Genomic DNA, 18810 nt, shown 5'->3' on the forward strand with positions numbered 1-18810 from the left:
GAAGCAAAAAAAAAAGGAAGCATAAGAAGAAATCTTCAAAACCCCAATGACAGACATAAAAGACATAGAATCACCATACTACAAGCTGTGTTGTAAAGATGTCAAATATTGCAGAATGATCTACAGATTCAGTATGCAAATATGAGAAAATCATGATGGGATGCTTTGACCATGAGCTCATCTTCCCCTTTTTTCTGTATTTTTCCATTTTTTTAAAAAAATTTAAGATATTCAGACATTAATGCATTAGTAATATATGATTTAAAGCTGACTTCAGCTTTTGCTTGCTCTTCTTTTCTTCTTCTTTCAAAATGAACAAGATGGTAAGTTTTACTTCCAGGAGCACCCAAATCCTGACCTAACCTGAATGTTACAGAGACTTCAGAACAGCTACTACTGAGGAACAGGAACTCATTCTAGGGAGATGCTCATCGAACCCAGAGGTTTCTCTATCAGCCAAGTTTCATATTGAGGTTCTATTGGCCAGGATTTGGGTGAGGACACAACACATACTGAGAAACAAGGAGGTCATGAATCCATTTGCTCTAAATGCTGGATGATAAAGGCAAGAGTCACTAGAGGGGGAGTATAACCTGTCCCTGGGATACTGGGGGGTGGCAGGTTTGTGGCAGTGGGGAGAAAAAAAAAGCCCTTTTCCTTTGCTCAAGCCTCTTCTCAAACTATAAACATTGGAGGGACCCAGGGCTTAGTTATTAGCCCCTACTCTTCTCTGTCTTTATCCACTTTCTTTGCAATCTGTAGGGGAAAGGGTTAACTCAACAGGCCTAGGGTATTCAAACCCAAGAAGGGCCTATTTCCATGACTAGCTCTTGGTTGGCTTCTAGGAACTGAGCTCTTGTAATGTTCTATCTGATAATGGGTTTTTGCAGGCCTGAGGCCTTGAGCCATGCTGTACCAGCTTGTCCATAGTTTATACAAACAACGTGCTCTATGGTGAACACCAACTTTTCTTCTATAGGGGTCTGGAGCTTTGGTGACAGGTCAGTCTTAGACCTCCTATAAAAACCCTGAACACTCAGGTTCAGGGTGAGCTTCCCAGGTTAGCAACCCTTCACAAGTGTTGTCATACATCATTGCTGGGGAATTCTCCAGTGACCCTGAGAAAGGACACTGGAAGTTTGCGTGTAGTGTCCTCCAGACTTCACCCCATGCACCTTTCCCTTTGCTGACTTTATTCTCTCTCTTTTTGCTATAATAAACCACAACCATGAGTATAACAACTTCTTGGGTCCTGTGAATCCGTCTAGCAAATCATCGAGCCTGAGGCTGGTCTTGGAGAACCCTGACACAAGATCTCCTACAGCCTCATAACTTTAAGCCCCACCAACAACTCCCAGATGTTTATCTCTCCCACCCTGTTCTATCTAGACTTTTATGAACAACTGCCTGTTTTATTCTCCAGCTAATCTATTTTTGACATGCCTAAAGCAAATTCTTGATTTTCCTTCTTTATCCCAAATGTGCCCCTCCCTCATCGTTGCCTCAGAAAGTGGTCAGCCAGTCATTCAGGTGCTCTGGCCAGAAAGGAGTCCTTGACTCCTCACTCTGTCTTCACCAAATCTGACTCTCACCACCTCCACCCCCAAATCCCTTGGCATTCTAAGCATCTTGCATCTGCTCCTCCCCCAGGTGCCTCAGTCTCCTGTGTCATTCTGTTTTTTCCTGTCATCATCTCTTAATAGCTCCTTGTCTCTCATCCTCTGCCATGATTTGAAAAGACTGGCCCCTGTATACATCCCCTGCTCATCTTTGGCTGGCTCACACCCCCCCACACCCGGCTGCTGTGTCCATCCCCAGTGTTTGCCCATCCTCGTGATATAGCTATGGCATCTCCAGCTGCTGGGTCTCGAACCTTGGCCCGCTAATTCTGGGTCACTTTCTCCCTGTCTTTATTGCTTTTAAAGAAACATGAATCAAAAGCCCAAGATTTGGTGGGAGCTAGGGTCCAGAGCTTGAAAAACACATTAAAACAGAATGTCACAAGGTCTACAAAGAGAATGGCTGGAATATAATAGGCACCCAATAAATTTCATTGAATATGTGATTGAGCGTGATTCCTCTAGGATTTCTGGAGAAAGGAAATCTGCTTCCATTAGACTCAGGGGTTCACTTGGCAGTAAATGCTGTGTTCTGGATTCACAAGCACCTGTTACACAAAGAGAAAAGATGAGTTCCATTTTCTGGGTAGGCCTTCCTGGTCTACTTGCTATATTTAGTCCAAGGCCCAGGTATTCTGGCACTGTTCTCCATCCTTGGAAATTCCAAAGATCTTTCTCCTATATCACTACACTTCAGTCACATTGGCACCTCTGTGTTCCTATAATGGCCCATATGCTTCCCTACCACAGAGGACACACTCTAAAGTGTCCCCCATAATCCTCACCTCCTGGTATTCATGCCCTTATGTCATCCCTTGAGGGCAAGACCTGTGACTTGCACCTAACCAATAGAATATGGCAAAATGGCAGGATGTGCATGATGGCAGGTATTGATTCTGTTATGTAAGATTGCAACTTCTGTCTTGGCTTTGAAAAAGCAAGATGCAATGGTGTGAGCTGCCTATGGAGAGGGCCACATGGCAAAGGACTGAGGGCAGCCTCCAGCTGACAGCAAATAAGAAAATGAGGCCCTTGTTATGACAGTCTGCAAGGAACTGAAGGCTGCCAAATAACCACGCGAGCTTGGAAGTGGCTCCTTCCCCAGTCAAGCCTCAGATGAGACCTGAGCCTGGGCCAACACCTTGATTACAGCCTTGCAGAAGGCCCATCTAAGCAGTGCTTGGACTCCCGACAGAAACTTTGAGACAATAACATATGCTGTGTTAAGCTACTATGTTTGTGGTAATTTGTTATGCAGCAACAGGTTATAATACACCCACCTCAGAGCCTTTTCACTTAATGCCCCTCGACTTGGAATGCTCCACTCCATACCCTTTGCATGGTTTGCTCCTTCTCATCCCTCCAGAATATAGCACACATTCAGTTTGCTGACCCAGCACTCTTCCCCATATCTTATCCCTTGTCTACTTCTATCCACAAGACTAGGAAATATAATACCTCACTCTCTCGGCCTTCTTTGCAACAAGGAATACCATGTGACAGAATTCTGGCCAAGGAGATAGAAGAGGAATTTCTCTGAGTGAGACTTCTAGGAAGAGCTTTTGCTTTATTGATAAAAGGGAACAAATGTAGCTCTCCGCCCCAGACCCTGATGAAGAGAGGGACCCAAAAGCCTGACTGTACCAGTTCATAGCTGACTGAAGAGCTGACAAGCCTAAACACAATCCATACGGTGGCCTGAGCCAGTCTGATTCTCCTCTGTAGAATTTGAACCTGGAAACTCTTAAATAGTAAGAGAGGATGGTGTTATATGGAATTTGAAGTTATAGAGTAATAGTGACCAGGAAGCTTGCATAGGAATTCAATCTGGACTGAGAACAATGGAGCAAATTCGTTGCTCAGCAATTACGAGCAACTGCATAAGAGAGAAAAGCTTCCTGATAACATTCCAGTCCTTGGACACCCACACATAATTTCTGAAATTGAGTTATCTGAGATTCCCCACTGTTCTCTCAATTACTTTCAGAGGGTTGTCTTTTTATTAAAATCCCTGACTATGGAGGTGCCTGGCTGGCTTAGTTGGAAGAGCATGAGACTCTTGATCTTGGGGTCATGAGTCCAAGCCCCACATTGGGTGTGGAGCCTACTTTAAAAAAAAAAAAAAAGATAATGTTTAAAATCCCTGGCTATGATATATAAGACATTCACATCTTTTGAGGATGGTTCATCTGTCAGTTAGACTACTGCCAGCCACCCTCCAATATACCCTCCACAGTAACTGGTCTGCCCTCTGGAAGAACAGGGAACACATTTGTTTCTCTACTGAAAGGAAGGACTTCAGACACTAAATTATTGGAGTTCTGTGTCCCTAAACTTTCTCTTTTCCAAATCTGTCCTGGCCTCCCTCTTTTGCCTCCTAAAAGTCTGAATGGTCACTGACTCCTTCAGAGGATACTGTCTAAAGTCCATCCCTGGGCATGGAGCAGTCTGGCTAGTCCTGAACATGGAAGTTATCACTTGTGTTCTCTGAAATAACTTCACTAATCCTTAGAACCAGGAAGCCATTACCTGAGTTATCTCAACTTCCAGTAGGAAGCTCTGCTTCCCATTTGCCTGAATGAGCTAATAGTTTTCTTCCTTTTGGGTGATAAAACTGATGTTTTGTTTTTTTTTTTAATTTGGCTACGAAGAAAGTCAAAGACAAATGAGAAATATAGGGACAGATACTATTGTTGGTCCAGCAGATTAACTTTCTTATCCATGCCTTGACTTGCTGCTATTATTAAACGTATTTTCCTAATTGTGGTTCCTATTTGTAATTTAGCACCATTATATAGTGTGGTATATAAGCTTGCTGTGAATTGCCTCAAGTCCCCCATGGGAGAAATGCAGAGAGGTAAATATGGGAAAAAAAAAAAAAGATTAGAAAAGGAAACAAATCAAAAGGGATAGATAGTTATCAATGCACTGAAAGGGGTGGGAATGGAGAGAAATGAAATATGGAACAGAAACTGAAGTCAGGGAGTGGAAAGGAATAAATGGCACAGGGTCCAAAAAATGTAAATGAAAGAAATGGAATAAATAGAAAAATCGGGGGTGTCTGGGTGGCTCAGTCAGTTAAGCATCTGCCTTTGGCTCAGGTCATGATCCTGGGGTCCTGGGATCAAGTCCCAAGTTGGGCTCCCTGCTCAGCAGGGAGTCTACTTCTCCCTCTCCATCTGACCCTCCCCCCCCCCCCGCCGCTCATGCTCACTTTCTCTCTCTCTCTCAAATAAGTAACATCTTTTAAAAATAATGGTGGAAAGGAATGAAAAGGAAAAGAATGAAGTAAAATAAGCTGGTGTGGAAAGGAGAGGAATGACATGGAGCATAGGATTAGAACTGAATGGACAAGAATGTCAGGGGAAGGCATCTGAGGAGAGGAAAACAATAGAAGGCAAGTGACAAAAAAGTAATATGACAAAGGGCAACTGGGAGTTCAGGAACGGCAACACAGGAACGAAACTGGAGCGCTGCGGAATCTAGGATGAAGAGATGGAGTTGAATGCAGCTCATGCGGTGGCGTGGAAGGGAAGGCATGGAAGGAGAGGACCAGAAAGCAGGGAGCTAGATGGGAAGGAGAGCAGCATGGGCTGCTGGAAGGGAATGTGACGGGAGAGAAGGATGGGAGCATGGGATGGGATCCGATGGAGGGGAGCAGGGAAGGGGTGGAAGAGGGCAGAATGGATGGGCACGGGAAACAGTGAGCAGAATTGAGCAGAAGAGGGAGGCACAGTGGAAAGTAAATGGAGGGAGAAGAAGGAGAGAAGTGGAAGGGAAAGGAAGAGAGTGGGGAGGTACTGTATGGAGGGAGAAGAAAGGGAATGCTCCGGAATGAAATGAAAGCCAGGTGCCTGGCGCTGTGTAAACAGAGATACCGAACGGAAAGGAGTGGGGTGGTGGGAGCCAGAAGGTGTAGGACGGAGGGGATGAACCAGGGGGAGTTAAGGGAAAAAGTAAAAATGAAGAAAATTCAACAGACATGAGTGGGAAAGAATGGGATGGACATAAGGAAGAGGTGGAAAGGAATGGAATGGGGTGACACAAGAGGAAAAGAAGGAATTTTATAGAAAGAAACAAAAGAAATGGAGTGTGGAGGGATGGAGTGGAGTGGAAGTAAATAGCATGGCAAGCAAATGGTTGGAATAAAGTGGGGGGGGGGAATGGAGCAAAGCCTGGGTGGCTCAGTCAGTTGAGCACCCAACTCTTGGTTTCTGCTCAGGGGGTGATCTCGGGGTTGTGAGATTGAGCCCCACGTTGGGCTCTGCACTCAACAGTGCTGGGGGGGGGTCTCTGCTGGAGATTCTCTCCCTCTGCCCCTCCTCCTCTCAAGCTCTTGGGGATGTTCTCTCTCTCTCTCAAAAAAAAAAAATGGAGTAAAGTGAAATGGATAGAAAGGAAATGGGTGGTGTAAGAGTGTCCACAGTACTGACTCCATCTTGTTCAACTCTGCGAGATGACCTTGCTTGGGGCTACGTGTTCCAGGCCCCTTGCAGGTGAGGGTATGCCCCCACCGAATAGGGGAAGGCTTGCTCTGGTCTTCCCTAAAGTTGTTCAGATAACTGGTAGAGATAACATAGTTTCTTCTGGTGCACAGGTGGTGGCAAGAGGTCTGTTAAGCGTTAGACCCTGTGACTTCACTCTATAAAATCTGTGGACTAAAATCAGGACTTTATGGAGAATTGCTGCACAGCAGCAATTTGTTCTCTGGTCTCAGAGTGCCTTCTCAATTTGGGGGATACATTCCTGCCCCTCCTCCACCTTCTAACAGGTGGGGTGAAAATAAATGTGATGGAAACATGAAACGGAGTAAAAACGAGTGCACTGGAAAGGAACAGAATGAAATGAAGTAGAACAGGATAGGAGGGAATGAAAGGAATGGAACTGAAAAATAATGAAGGGAAAATTCTCTTATAGTTTATCCTACAGACTTTCCAGCAAGGAGGAAGAAGCAGGTTGGTGACAGCTCTCGACCTGTCCAAAGATTCAGAGTGGCATAAAATTACCTCATAGCTTGACTCTGTGTTTCCTTTTGGTAGAGTAGGGACCAATGGATCCAATGCAACTTTGGGCATTGGTTTTCTGGGGCCATGAGAAGAGTTCCTGGGGTTTCCTGATGGTGGATCCTGCTGCAGGTGAATGGAGAGATCAGTTAGGGGCCACGGGAACAGACTGCCTTAAAATCACAGGAAGTGTCAGCCTGCAACCTTCAGTGATCCCCGAGAGGAATAGATTTCACCAAGTCCTTACAAAGAATCAGAAGTGGATATAAGTTTAGGATCCAGGGCGCAGCCCCTGCTCTAGAACTCTGTCATTTCACCCGGCTATCTTTGCAACCTCTACCCCCAAAACATCCTTTGCACTCCAGCATGTGCTAGCTAGAGCCATCTCGTTTGCAAGCCAATTCAGAGCCCTGGAGGTAAAAGGAACACATTAGGAGCCAGAGACCTAGAATCTGACCCAGCTGCCTCTGAAGCCTCGGGCCACTTTCTCCTCATCCCTGGCCTTGCAATGTACAATAAAGATTTATACAGGATGGTTTCTCAGACTTGTCAAACACAACATTCTCAGATTGTATTCCCACTGCAGCTTTTTAAAATCAAACCCAGCAGGGCCAACATACCTCATAAAACTGCTCGGGGGGGTCTGGTGACATCACCTGGGGGAAAAGAAAGTAGTTAAGAGGTCATGGGCTTGGGATGGGGACCATTCCCAGAAATTTCTCAGAAACAGTTTTGGCCTCAGAGGCAGTTACATCCCTCCTGGTTCCCAGAGGAGCTCAAGGCATTGTTGAAGGGCAAGAAAACAAGGAGAAAGATGGAAAGCCAGGGAGGATCTTGGGATCCCCAGAGGAGGAAGGGGAGGAGATGCGAAGAGACCAAAACTAGCACTGAGCATCCTCAAGAGAACACGCCTCGCCCCCCAACCCAAGAGGTGGGACTGGAACGGCCCTGCTGGGCTGGGGGAGGACCAGGTAGTCAGGGGAGCAGGGGGGGTCCCTCTGGAGCACTGCTCACCGTTTTGACCCCAGCCTGTCCTTGAGGTCCAGGTAAGTTGGCAAACATGGGCCTTGGCCAGTCTAGAGAAAGGGAGTGCCAGCCTGGGGCTGGAGTTAGGAAGAGATGTGAGGGAAGGGGCTGTTTCTCCAGGTCACGCCTATCCCCAGAAAGGTAGTGGCAGAAACCTACCTTCCTTCCTTCCTCCCCAGGACTCCCCATTACATCTCTAGTGACACTGATGTCAGTGTCTAGACTAGATGACTAAATGTCCTGGAAATCTAGTTCTGGGTTAGATAAGGCTGTTTGATAAGATGGATGAGGACAGAAATCTAAGACCTAGCCCCAGTGGGCCCTCTGTAGCGTGGAGTTTATCCTTTCTCTTTCCTGAGCGTGGATTTCCCCTCTGCAAAACTGAGCTGGATCAGACAATCTCTAGGGCTTCCATTTCCGGGGGGGTGGGAATCCTTCCAGAATCCTAGCCCAGAGATGTCAAAGATGTTTTCATTTTGCCTTTAGTCAGCTCCCATCCATCCCATGTAGAGCATGCATGAAGCACTGTGCTGAGGTGTGTTATAAGGCTGACTTTGGGTTCAGCAGGGATGAGTGTTGTGATTGATTCCCTCTTCCTACAGCAATCAACTAGCAAATTTTTCTGAGGGTGAGGAAGGAGAGAATAGCAACCTATTTTTTCCCTATTTTTTGCTGTGGCTGTTGGAATAGGCAGAACTCAGAGTTCTTGGCTCCAATCTCAACCATGATCACTAGTGGCAGAGCTGGGAGCAGAGGCCCAGGCTCCCAGGAGCAGCCCCTTCCCCAGCCCCCACTGCTGCCCTGGGCACCAGCTATGAAGTCACTTACTGGAACAGGGCTCTGCATGGGGCCCCTCCGCAGAGGTGGGTGTTGTTCCCTCCTGGATGGGGTCCTCTGCTTTTTTCCTTGAGAACCTGAAACCCCAAATCCCTCATTCTTCTGCCTCCAGTCCTTGCCATCTTCACAGGCCCTACCCATCTCCCACATCCATTCTTGGGCAATGTCCCAACCCCCCTGAGTTCCCCAGTTGCTACAGACACAGCTCAGCACCATGGTCAGCAACACTTCGGCCAGGCAGGCCCCCTGCAGGCCACCTCCCTTACCCCATTCCCAGCTTTACCGTCTGGCGTTTCTGTTGTAGAGGAAATAGCCCAGCCCTGTGGATAGGCCAATGACAGTCAAGATCCCCAGAGCAATGCCAGCAATGACTCTTGCAGACAGGGATGATCTGGGACCTGGGCAAGGAGAAAGAATCAGGGCCCTGGTCTGACACACCCTCATGCCTGCCCCCGTCCCCATTCCCAAACTGTGGCTTTATCTTTACTGTCACGTGATGAACATGTGTTTTCCAGTCACCGGGAGGCAGCATTTTGTGGTTATTAATAGCATCATTTCTGGTGTCCAATGGCCTATTCATGTCTCAGCTGTGCGACTTTGACCATGCTACTTAACCTCTCTGTGCTTCAGTTGTCTCCTCTGTAAGACAGGGATAATAGTGTCAGTGGTTGCTGAAAAGATTCAGCATAAGAGCATTCATGTTCAAAATATGGAATGTTCAACATGCTCAAGATAGGACAATATTTAGACCCATGGAAAGTGATCAGTAAATGTTGGTGGGATGACAATACTGCTCGGGATAATGGATCAAATATGGCTTTCAGAGGAAAGGGCTTTGAAAACCAGAAACCTGGCTTTCCCCCATTTTCCTCCTCATTTTCATACCTGAGTCACCTTTGACTCTCTGGGGCCCTGGGACCACGGACAAGTGACATCCCCTTCTGAGTCTGATGTCCTCATCTGTAAAGTGAGTGAAATGCTACCCACCACACAATGATGATGTGAAGATGAAATGAGATCGTGAATGTTCATGCTGCACACACCACAGGTGATTAATAAATAGCAGCTGTAATCATTAACGTGGGCCTGTGTTTTCCCATCCAGCTTCTGCCCAGAAGCCTTCCCAAAGGGGTGAAGTCCAGCCACAGGGATGAGGAAGGCAGCCATGAGGATCAGGGGTGAGAGGAAGGGGCTCTCTGCTTTGGAGGGGCAGGAAGGGGCCTCCAGGATGTGTTGGGGGTTCTTAGTTTCATTCTTTGAGCCTTCATTTCTTTCTATGTCAAACAAGCATAGCCATTCATAACCCTATAGGCTTTGAGGGCATTAAGTGAGATCCCACATAGGAGTAAAAGCACCATGCCTGACACAGCGTCAGCACTTGATAAAAGACCATGATATGATCTGATGATGATGATGATGATAGAAGCTGCCATCCACCAAGCTCTAAGCTCCAAGAGCCTGTCATACATGATCTCGTTCAAATCCTACAATGCCCCCATGACCATCAACCGTACTCACTGCTTCCTCTCTGAGCCTCTGTTTCTCCATTCACCAAATGGTCTTAACAAGACCAGAGAGTTGTTTTGAAGATTAAATAAGGTAGTTTGGGAATGTGCATAGGGTCCTCTACTCGGGGACAACTAAGAACTTGACTCCTGAGGTGGCCAGCCTGGTTTCAAACCCTAGGACGGGTCTCAGTCTCTCCTACACAACAGAGATGCCAGGAAGCCTAACTCAGAGCTGGTTGGCAGTGGGCACCCAAGAAGTGTTTGCTGATACTGTATATGGAAAGGTTTTGTTTCGGGCATGCAGCATAGGCTCAATAAAGAATAATTTTATTTGTGGGGCGCCTGGGTGGCTCAGTCGTTAAGCGTCTGCCTTTGGCTCAGGTCATGATCCCAGGGTCCTGGGATGGAGCCCCGCATCAGGCTCCCTGCTTCGCGGGGAGCCTGCTTCTCCCTCTCCCACTTCCCCTGCTTGTGTTCCCTCTCTCACTGTGTCTTTCTCTGTCAAATAAATAAATAAAATATTTTAAAAAATAATAATTTTATTTGTTTAATAAACACAATATGCCAGGCACTGCCATAAAAACCTTACAAATGTTGGTTAATTTCAGTGACCCTATGATATAAGCACAACTGTTATGTTTTTGCACCCACAAGGAATCAGAGGTCCAGAGAGGTTAAGCAACATGCCCAAGATCACACAGCCAGTAAGCATTAGAGCTGGGATACAAAACTCTGGCTGATAGCGACACCGTGCTGCCCTCTCAATAACTCAAGATAGAAATACAGGGACTCGCTGCCAGTCACACCAAGCTGTTAGTGATATAATTCCTATAATTAGGGGCACCTGGGTGGCTCAGTCAGTTAAGCATCTGCCTTCAGCTCCGGTAATGATCTCAGGGTTCTGGGATCGAGCCCCATGTCCGGCTCCCTGCTCAGCGGGAAGTCTACTTCTCCCTCTCCCTTTGTCCTTCCCCCTGCTTGCTCGTGCTCTCTCTCTCTCTTTCTCTCTTTCTCAAACAAATAGAATCTTTAAAATATATATAATTCCTATAATTAATATAATTCCTACCGGTTCACTCCTTCGCTCATTGACTATCTCCCTGACTCACTGTGCTTCTAAACAACTCTGGAAGGTAAGGCATGACAACCCCCATTTCCAGGTAAAAAAAACAAAAACAAAAACAAAAAACTGAGGCTCAGAGCAGCCTGGAGGGTTTTCCAGGGCACACAGCTAGGAAGGAGAGGTTCTGGCTCCCAAGCATTACAGGCTGGGATTCGGCAGCTCCAGACTGGGACTCTGCCCCACGCAGCACACTTGTCACACTAGAAGACTAGATAGTGAGGCTGGCATCAGGGAAAGCCATTTGGACCCCAGGGGAAGGGACACTGAGGCACTCACCTACCATTCTGACCAGGACGGAGGCAGAGCGGGCCAGGTGGGTCAGCGGGTTGGAGGCCGTGCAGTTGTAGATGCCCTGGTGTTCCCAGGTCAGGGCCCCGATGATTAAGTGCTTGCCCATATACACAGTGGTGGAGTGTTCAAGGGTCCAGTGAAACTTGGCGCCCGGCTGGGACTCCGCCTGACACTGCAGGGTCAGGCTGGAGTTGAGCTCCACCCTGATGGTGCTGACCACCCCAGACGCTGCCCCTCTGGTGATGTCCACTCGATCGGGGCCATCTGTGTGCAAAGCCAAACATCAAGCACCCACCCTCCACTGGTGAGTTTTCCTGTTCTGCCCGCCCTGCGTCCACATTGGAAGCTTTACCCCTTCCCCCGCCCGCCGCCCCTTCTCGATTCTAACTAACAGAATTCTAGGTTATAGCCTGGAGAACAAAGGCTCTTCTAACCCGCCGTTGAAAGGAATCTCGGCAAGATGTTCCCTTTTCCTCCTTAGCTGCCAAGCAGGCAGACTGTAGTTCACAGCATGGAGGGGAGAAACCCAAAGCAAAACAACATCAAAATAAAAAACAAACCCCCTGCCCTTGCAAAAGCGAGCTCTCAACTAGGAGCCTCATAACGCATCCAGGCTTCCAAATTGTTGCTGTGTCCTGTGACCATAGCCCCACACTTCCAAAGACTTTACCGTTCTGATGGACTTCCTTACTGAAGAGCAAATGGCCCTGTTGCGATATTTAAATTTACATCCATGTATTCTCCAAAGCAGAGACACTTTCAGAGTTCCCTCCTAAAGCCAGAAGGAGGTCATTGGCACTTGGCCCTCCTCCCGCAAACATGAAGGAAACAAACGAAATGGCTGTTGAGTTTTCCATGCTAACCAAGGGCTGAGTCTCTGTCTTATTTAAATTAACGTGAACTACTGGAAAGAAGGACGCGAAGAGTTTCTAGTTGGGACACTCCGGGAAAGGAGGAAAGTCCTGGCCTCACCCCCTTCTAGGTATCCTTTGATATTCTCCCCATCAAACCCCATGGCCGCCAGGACCCCTCAGGGTCTTCCCATACCGGTGTCAAATCTTCCACACAGCAGCCAGAGGGGCTCCCGACGTACAAACTTGACACTATCCTTCCCGTGCTCAGAGCCCTCCATGGCTCCCCAGTACCCGTAGGACAAAGGCCATGGCTGAAGAGCTCATTCACAATCTTGCCCTCGCGGACCCCTCCAGCCTCACCTCTCACCTCTCCACACTTCCCACTCTCGATTCAGAAATAAGATCCTACTCGGAAGTTCCCTCTCTCTCATGTTTCCTCTTACTTCAGAGCCTTCACATATTCTCTTCCTTCTCTGGAATGCTCTTCCCTGAGTCTGCTCTACCTAGCTAACTTACTCTGGATCTCATGGAAGACACCACCTCTCAGGATGAGCCTTCTCACATCCCCCAGGCTGGTGGGGGGCTTCCTTTGGGTTCCCCAAATCCTGTCGTCCCATGGCAGCACTCTTGATGCTGTTTTTTTTTTTCTCTTGGCCTGATTGCTGACCTCCCCGTCCCAAGTAGGCTGGGAGCTCCAAAAGTCACAACTGGTACTTACCAAGCACCCCACATTTGCTCAGCAGAGAGGGAGAGCAAAAGAGCAGTTTTTGGTTCCATGACTGAAGCGGGAACGGAAGAAGAGAGCAGCAGTGCATGTAACCCCCACCCCCATACGCCCCATTATTTAACACGTATACACGTGGACCCTACTTTCTCTCCCTGCAGGTGCCTCTTCTCCACTTCAGCTCGTGGCCGTTAAACCATGTGAGTAGCTCAGGCAAAAAACCTTGGAGTCAGTCCCTTTCTCTTTCACTTGTGTCAATGGCAGCAAATCCTGAGTTCTAGATTCCAAATGAATCCATGGTCCCATGGTCCGACCACTTCTCATTCCCCAGACGGACGACTGTGGGCCATCCCGAGAAGGTGGCTTGCAGATTTCCGATGGCAGGAGTTTCAATAACCAAGTGCCCAGCCCCTGAAATCCACTGCCTGCTCTCCCACGGGCTGCACCCGACCTGTACCTGAGCATGTTGGGGAAGCTGAGGCAGGCCCCTTCCTGGGAGATACGGGGCTCCCCGACAGCCTTGCTGATGTTCTTCAGACTGCATGGTGGTTTCCACACTTCCATCCAACCTTCTCTCCCCCCCCCCTCCCCTGCTTGCTCAGGGTGGGACAGGCATCTCGGTCAGTGGCTCCCCCAGCCTTCCAAGGCTCCCTCCCTACGTTTCTGCACAGGAGCATTCCTCCTGCTAAAGCCCTTGCACGTGTCACCCCTTTAATCCTACCCTGGGGTCTGCCTCTCCAAGGACCCGAACAAACCCAACACTTTCTCAACCTCCTCCCTCTGCCCTGCTTCCACCCCATAGACAAGGGCCCAGGATGCCCTGTGAGAACCTGAGTCTGATCCTCTTCTCCCTCTGCCCAGAGCCTTCTGTTGCTCCCAGTGCCCTCGCCGTGGCTCACGGGGCCCTGCAGGATCTGCCCCCACCCTTTTACCTGCAGACCTCTCCCATTCTGTCCTCCCCCTAATTCACCCGTCGGGTCACCTTGGCCTCCTCGGGTTCCCGCTCATCACCCACCTCACACGCCGCTCCCTCCCCCTGGCTCTGTCTTTCCTTAGCAGCCTGCAGTGTTCCTCCTCAGGGAGGCCTCCCCTGACTGCCCAGCGTGACTAAGACTGCAACACCTTCCGCTCCCAGCCTTCCCTGCCCCTCCTGCTGCCCTCGTGTTTCTCCTCAGCCCTGCCCGACACACCATGCCACTCCCTTGCTTAGCTGTTTAAGGTGCGTCTCTCCACTAGAACATTAAGCCCCACAGGGGCAGGTGCTTTGCCTTGTCCCGTGCCCACACATGCCTGGCACAGAGCAGGATTCAGTAATTGTGGCACGAATGGCTGGAAGGAACCACCGAAAGGGAAGGAGGAAGGGAGAGGAGGACAAAGTCCAGCTTGGGTGACTCACAGCTGATGGTGAGCGTGAGGGGCTCACTTCGTGCCTGGCTGCCCCAGTGCCAGACTTCACACTCGTAGGGGCCTGTGTCGTCTCGCTGGAGGCCGTGGATGACCAGGCTCCTGTTGTCGGCCGACAGCACCAGGTGCTTGCTAGGCAGGAGGGCCTGGCCCCTCAGGAACCACAGGACTCCAGCCCCCTTGTGGGAGGTCTGGCAGGTCAGGGCCACGGAGCTGGCACTTTCCACGAGATTTAGGCTTGGGGACACAATGTGAGGCTTGGTCAGCATTTCTGGAAACACACACAGGGACACGGGGTGCGGGTCAGGGACCCTTCCCCAGTCTCCTGCCCAAGCAGGCGCCATCGGGCTTTCCAGGGACACGTGTGTATGTGTTGTGGATGGTGTGTGTGTGTTCTTTGCCTATGACTGCATCATATGGGAGGTACGAGTGTGTGCTGTGTGACAATTATGCGAGTGTGTGTATGATGAGGGTGTGGTATATGGACATGTTGTGTGTGTTTTAAGTTTGTGTCTGTTTTATGTGTGTGTTGTGCATATGTGTTGTATGGTGTTCTAGATGCTTTGTGTATGACTGTGTCGTGTGGTTGTATGTATATCCTGAGGATGTGTAATGTGTGTCAGTTATATGTACATGTGCTGAGGGAATTGAACGTACAGTATGTGGGTATTTTCTGTGTCGTATGTGAGGATGTTGAGTGACTGTAATGTGTGTATGTTTATATTGTGTATATATGTTTCATATGAGAGTGTGTTGTGCGTTTGCGGTATTGTTTGCTGTATATGTGTTGGGGGTTTGTGTGAACAGTCTGAGCATGGGATGTAGGTCAACGCTGTGTTAGGTACTGTGTGTTAAACATTTCTGTTGTGTGCATTTTGTATGTGCTTTGTGTGTATGTTGTACGTTGGTAGGGCTGTGCGTGTTTATTGTATGTGAATTACATGTGTCTTGTGTGTGCTGTGCATGTGTGTGAGTGTGCTGTGCATATGTGGTGGGTATTTGTGTGCTGAGATGTGTGAATATTGTGTTAGGGTTTGTATGTATAGAGAATCAACCCCCCCCACCACCAACTTTCAGAGAATCAAAGAATGGACAACCCACAGCCAGCCAACAAGGTCTTGTGGAAGATGGGCCAGGCCAGGAGCCAGGTCCTTCCCTGTGGTCAGAGCCCCGTTCTGCCACCAGCCACGTAGGAAATCCCCACTCTTCTGTGTCCTCCTCAACCTCTGGGATATTGGTGTAGCTCTGATTCTCAGAGGAACAAAGGAGAGGAGCAGGAGAAAGAGCCTCACCAAGGACTCGGACTTTAAGAGCACCCAGGCGGAGCAGCTGGGTGGCACGGTTGGACACCAAGCACCTGTACGTGCCTTCATGTTCCGTGGACACAGCCTGGATGGTGAGTGTTCTCGTGGTGAAAGACAGAGTGAAGTTATTGTTGAGAAACCAGGAATAGGCAGGAGGTGGGTGAGACTGTTTCCGCAGAGAAGGTCACATGGGAGCCTTCTATCACCTCAACCACCCCCCCGCTGGATACACCAGAATCCAACTTGATTTCAAACGGGTCAGGACCGTCTGGGAGGACAAGAACAGTCACAGCAGGATGATCACATCAGCAAAGGCTCTCTTAGGGAGACCCCGGAGTCAGTAAATACTAATATTTCTCTTCTCCCCATCCAAGGTCTGGATCAATTACAAAGGAGATACAGGAGTCTAATGGAAATTAAATGTCAGCCTTGTCCCTGGGGAAAGCGGGATTGTAAGACACATCTGAAGTATGCCAGAAAATGCTCTTTCCTTGCCCCTACCCAGGCAAGATTTTGTAGCAAACATCTGAAGGTTAAGGAACTTAGTTTTAGATATCTTAACCTGGATATTCCCAGGAGAGTCCAAGTAGAGACATCAAAGGGTTACTTATACGTCGAGAGGCCAAGGGTAGACAAGTCCATAACAGGATGGTATCTGAAGCTGTGAGACTGAATGAAATCATCAAGAAAGGGGGTGTCAGTGAGGGGCTGGGGAAAATGGAAAGGGACTCACAGTTTACAGTCAGGAAGGTGGGATCACTGCTCTGGACCTGGTAGAAACCCTGAGCTTTGCATTTGTAAGTCGCAGAGTCCTCCCGCTGCACAGTGAGGATGGTGAGTTTCTTGCCATCTGTAGACAGCAGCACGCGCTCATGGAACACCAGGGGGAGATCGTTGGAGAACCAGTGGATGGTAACGTTGGCATCCTTGGTGTCACAGCAGAGGGTCACCTGTTCCCTCTGCTCTATGGCAGTGTCCTGGCTGATTGAAATGGTGGGCCTGCCCGGCAGTGCTGCACAGGGAGAAAGAGAGAGAAGGAGACAGAGGCAGAGACACAGACAGAGCACCAAGCCAAACGTAGCCACAGAGGGACCCAGAGAGACTGGACTGGAATTGCCAGAAGACAAATGAGCTCAGTGCCTGGACTCAAATGCTAGATCTACTGCTCATTTTAAGTGTGATCACGGGCAACTTACTTCCCCTCTCTGAGCCTCACTAAAGGGGACTGTACAAATAAAGCAGAAGGATCTGGTATATGACAATGGGTCAATTAATTTCAGCTGTAAGGAGAATCACGTTTGTAACAGGGATGCCAGCCAGATCCCACTGCCCGCTTCTTAGCCAACCGTTCCCACCCACAACCATGCCAGCCACAGTCCACCCTTCTACTCCTGCCCCCAGTACAACTGATCTGTCCAGTTGTCGCCCGACCCTGGCTGGGCCAATCTGATTTGTCCTGTTGGGACTTTGGGCACGGAATCCCGATGGGTGCTTTAGGTATGAAGGCAGGGATCAGAATGTGCCCACATCTCTGAATCTGCCATGGGTCTGGGGTGCCCAGGGGGTCCCAGACCTAGATGGAACAACATCCTGCTCACCTTCGGTGGTGGTAAGTGGGTTGGCATCAAGGGTGAACTGGACTGCAGCTGGTGGGCTCCACATGGTCAAAAGCAAGGCTGGTGGGGAAGAGAGAAGAGGCATTCAGAGAGGGGGCAGTGTTTTGGGGGTGTCCAGTTACGGTCTTCATAAAGAGAGAGGAGTCTAGGTCATGGACATGGCACTTCACCCCTAGAGGCTTGACTCCTGGCCACTACTCACTGGCCATGTGACTTGTGGCATGTTTTTAATCTCCTTGAGCCTCAATTTGTCCAGCTGTAGAATGGACATAATATCACCTGCATTCCAGGGTTGTTGCGTTGAGGTGATGAATACTGGCAAGTTGTAATGGGGCCCCCTGAGGGTCACTGTGCTCTCTCCATTGATGCTCACCCTGCAGGAGATACATGATCAGTCTCCTCTCTCCACACAGAGGGAAAGAGATGCTCAGAGAGGTGGAGTCCCTTTCCAAGACCATTATACTAAGTGGCAGAAGCCAAACTCGAACCTGGCCGGCCAGCACCTAAAGAGTGTGTTCTTAACACTGCATAATTCCTCCTGTCAGCCCAGGGATGAGTACAGAGCTTATCCCTGATAAACGGGAACTTTGTTATCTCTGCTGGGGGAAATTAATCTCTGGTACTTCTGCAGACTTGCCCTCGGGCGGAGATTTCCCTCCCGTCTGGAGGAAAAAGGAACAAGATAGCAAGAGTTGTGGGTGTTCCATTTGGCCAATCTACATTCAGGCTTGAAGAGACCGTGGACCCCCCCACCCCCTGCCCCCGTGCTCATGTGCAGCTGACCTTGACATCCCCCCAAGCCTCGCCTCAGCGCAATTCACACAGGCCGGCAGCCATGTTTCTCTCCAGCCCTCACTGGACCCCAGTCTGGCCCGAGCCCCGCCCCATTCCCTGCTCAGTCCGTGGTTAAGGGCATGGGCTCTTAGGATATTTGGAAAAAAATACTGACTCTAATGCTTCTCTCTCTTTGTGAGCCTCAGTTTCTTCAACAGCAAAATGGGGAGAACAGAAGTTAGTTCATGGGGTTGTTGTGAGGCTCGCTGAGATATCAGATGTGATGTGCTTAAAACAGTTCATAGTAAGTGCTAGTCACTATTATTATGATGATTATTTCTATGTTTGTATTTTCTGCCTGTAATATTGCTAGAGGTTAAGTCCACAGGCTCAAAGCCTGACTGCCTATATGTGAATGCCAGCTTTGTCTTTTTTTTTTTTTTTTTTTGGCAAGTCATGTCCCCTCTCTGAGTCTCAGTTTCTCCCCATCTGTAAAATGGAGTAATAATAGTTCCCACCTCACATAACTATCGTAAGGATAACAGAAATACTGAGTGAAAGCATCAACGTTGCGTCTCATCACACCCATTTGAGATACACCTCCCTCTGCAGACAGCTGTTACCTGGCCCCTTCCCTCCCGCCTCCTCCCCACAGGGTCCTGCCTTCTGTGCACAGGGGGAAGCAAACTCACAGCCCCTCGGGGGACCCCGGAACCCCCGCAGCCTG

At 49.0% G+C, this 18810-nt stretch overlaps 1 protein-coding gene across 1 annotated transcript; it reads right to left on the reverse strand.

The window, feature by feature from the left end:
- Positions 1-51: 51 nt before the first annotated feature.
- Positions 52-17394, reverse strand: CEACAM20 (CEA cell adhesion molecule 20). Its single transcript, XM_027619233.2, is given in 12 exon segments — positions 52-2167; positions 6626-6748; positions 7243-7278; positions 7637-7725; positions 8477-8562; positions 8769-8883; positions 11393-11671; positions 14382-14660; positions 15682-15863; positions 15865-15961; positions 16427-16705; positions 17292-17394. Coding segments are annotated over 12 exon segments (1716 nt in total). The 3' UTR covers positions 52-2119.
- Between the last annotated feature and the right edge of the window lie 1416 nt (positions 17395-18810).

The sequence above is a fragment of the Zalophus californianus genome, chromosome 17, assembly GCF_009762305.2.
Source record: "Zalophus californianus isolate mZalCal1 chromosome 17, mZalCal1.pri.v2, whole genome shotgun sequence".
NCBI lineage: Eukaryota > Metazoa > Chordata > Mammalia > Carnivora > Otariidae > Zalophus > Zalophus californianus.